The 2,872-nt window shown below is 33.3% G+C and overlaps 1 protein-coding gene across 1 annotated transcript; it reads right to left on the bottom strand.

Annotated features, from left to right (window-relative positions):
* Positions 1–1,488: 1,488 nt before the first annotated feature.
* Positions 1,489–2,517, bottom strand: LOC105788004 (PRA1 family protein F3). Its single transcript, XM_012614666.2, has one exon. The coding sequence runs from the start codon at positions 2,274–2,276 to the stop codon at positions 1,719–1,721; it is 558 nt and encodes a 185-aa protein (XP_012470120.1). The 5' UTR covers positions 2,277–2,517; the 3' UTR covers positions 1,489–1,718.
* Between the last annotated feature and the right edge of the window lie 355 nt (positions 2,518–2,872).

Below are 2,872 nucleotides of genomic sequence, written 5' to 3'. Positions count from 1 at the left end.
AAACGAAAAATTATGGGGACCATTGTATAATTTAACCTAAAATTTTTGTTTGAAATGATGATTTAACATGCCACGTCAGCTTACCATTACACCATTAACGACAATTAATAGCTCAGTGACTAAAATGTTACAACACGATAACGTAAGTGACTAAAATGTAACATTTCAAACATAAGTGACTGAAATGTAACCTAAGGTAAACAAAAGTGACCATGGGTGTAGTTTACCCTATATGTATATATATATCTTTTGAAACCAAAAAGTGGCATTGCCTCATTCTTCCAACTTCATGCTGGATGTTAGGCATAGGATTCTGTTTCTTTCCATTTCGCCAACCTAACTTCTTTTTTCCCTTATATTTTGGGGTTTAATTTATTTCAAAGATTGGTGAATAAACGTTTTCAAATCCCATTGTCGGAAGGAAAGTTTGGCCCTTATATTTGGCTTCAACTCAAATCCTTCAATCTTGTGCATTACAGCAAGTGTCATCCTCATTGTTCACTCCTGACAACTGCACCCTATCCATGTGCCTTCACCTTTTGCTGTAAAAGCAATGTGAATGAAAATGAAGCCTAATTAGGACCCATCCCTCTTCACCTTTTCAAATTATATAATTTGCCTTCGTTTTTGTCTCTCCAATTATTTAACATTCAATCTTGGTTTGAGAACCAAATTATGATAAATTAAAGTTAGAACGGAGAAATTTATAAGATAAATTATGTTTATGGTCACTTTTGTTTATTTCAAGTTATATTTTAATTATTTATATTTGAAATGTTACGTTTACGTTTTAGTTACTTACATTATCGTGCTATAATATTTTAGTCACTGAACCGTTAATTACCGTTAACGATAAGCTGAAGTGGCACATTAAATCATCATTTAAAATAAAAAATTTAGGTTAACTTATACAATTAGTCCCTATAATTTTTTATTTTGAGCAATTTAATTTTTTTTGTTCTTTTAACTTTCTTTTCTTTTTCATTATCTTTTGCTTCTCTCTCTGTTTTCCTATCTTCTCCATTTCTTTTAACATATTAAGAAGTCAAATTGACAGTAAAGAAAGAAGCATTGTACGGATTTATGGGTTTTAATTATAAGCAATAATGGCTTTCGACTTCTTGTTTATTTCTTCGCTGTCAAGTTGACTTTCTAATATGTTAAAAGAAATTAAGAACGTAGAAAAATAAAAGGAGAAATAGAAGAGAATAAAAAACAAAAAAAAGTTCAAAGAACATAAAAGAAAAAAAATTAAATTACTCAAAATGAAAAATATAAAGATTAATTATATAATGTAACCTAAAATTTCTATTTAAAATAATGATTTAACCTGTCATGTAAACTTATCGTTATACCATTAACTATAATTAGTAATTTAATAACTAAAATATTTCGTCACATTAAAGTACCATTCCAAAATAAATGACTAAAATATAATATTATTATACTATTCCTGCCTAAAATATCTGATCAACAAATTCCTTAATCTACCATTCAAAAGTCAAAGCAAACTTTTCATTCAATTACGATTGAGGGATCAAACAATACCATCTTGAAATGAATTTAACATTTAACAACTTTAAAGAAGAAATTAAATAACCCCCCATTAAATTAAACAAACAATCAATCAATCAAACAGAAAACCAAAAAATTGAGATCATATAGATATGCCAATAATAACTCACCACACATAAAAAGAATTACAAAAGAAGCCAGAATCATGAAGAAGATGAAGGTCCAGAAATCAAGCCTTCCCCGGATTCTTCATCATACAAATCATCAGTCCTCCTGAAGGAAGCGTGGACCAAAACCACAACCGCACCAATCAAAAGCGACACCAAAATATTGGTGGTGGCATCAGTCAACAGCAGGAACAAGATGGTCAAAACCCCCAACACCACCAGCACCACGCGGTCGTCGATCGTACGGCGGAAAACAACTAGAGGCTCATCCCTCAGGAAATACAAGAACAACCAAGCGGCCATCATAGCTACGAAGACTAAGAGGGAGATGGGGTGCCATAACAGGCTAAGGAAAAGGATGAGAAGCACGATCATGGCGTAGTTCATGCGGAAGTAAGCAACGTTAGTTCTGACCCTGGTAATAGCTTCGGAGAGGTTCCCAGGGAAGTTGATGGAGTGAAAATTGAACATAAGTTTCCATGGACGCCGAGCTCCAAGCCCTTCTTTGATACGTTCCTTGGCTCGAGATAGGTATTCGATGTTCGCGGAGGGTCCTGGCGTCGATGAAGTCGGGATTGTGCCGTAGTTTGTCATGTTTTCTTTTTGGGGTGGGGGGTTTGAAGTTCAAAGGTTTGACCTTTAGAAGAAAGATCAAGAATTTACTGTGAAGGGAAATACAAAGAGGTTGGGAAAGGCGTGGGGAGCTGGGAAAATAGAGGAATAGAAAATTAAAAGGGATGGGTGCAGGTGGGTTTATAGTATGATTGTGAGGTCTAGATGCGAATGAACGATTTAGATATTTGTGTGAGATCCAGCATTAGCCTTTGATTTACATATAACATTATTTTGGACTTCACACAAAAACTTAATATTCTTTGCCAACAAAATAAATAAAAAATAGCCTAATCTTTAGACTTTGGTATCCATCTTTATCTGTTTGTGTAATGACAAAAAAAACCACCATTGGTTTTGCTTCTGTTGAAGCTCATCTTATAAATGTTTCTACACTTGTGTTTTGCAAATAAAAGATCATGAACAATTATAACTTGAATCAGGCATAAAATGAGAGTATATAGAAATCCATCAAAGAGTTATTACAAACCAAATGAGTTCCAAAATAAAACAGAGCTAGAATTTGAAGGTAAAAATTAAACAACCAGACATTTTCATTTCCTTCAATTCTCTCCCCC

The sequence above is a fragment of the Gossypium raimondii genome, chromosome 2 (assembly GCF_025698545.1).
Source record: "Gossypium raimondii isolate GPD5lz chromosome 2, ASM2569854v1, whole genome shotgun sequence".
NCBI lineage: Eukaryota > Viridiplantae > Streptophyta > Magnoliopsida > Malvales > Malvaceae > Gossypium > Gossypium raimondii.
The sequence above is the reverse complement of the archived record's forward strand: the minus strand, read 5'-3'. Positions and strand labels throughout refer to the sequence as shown.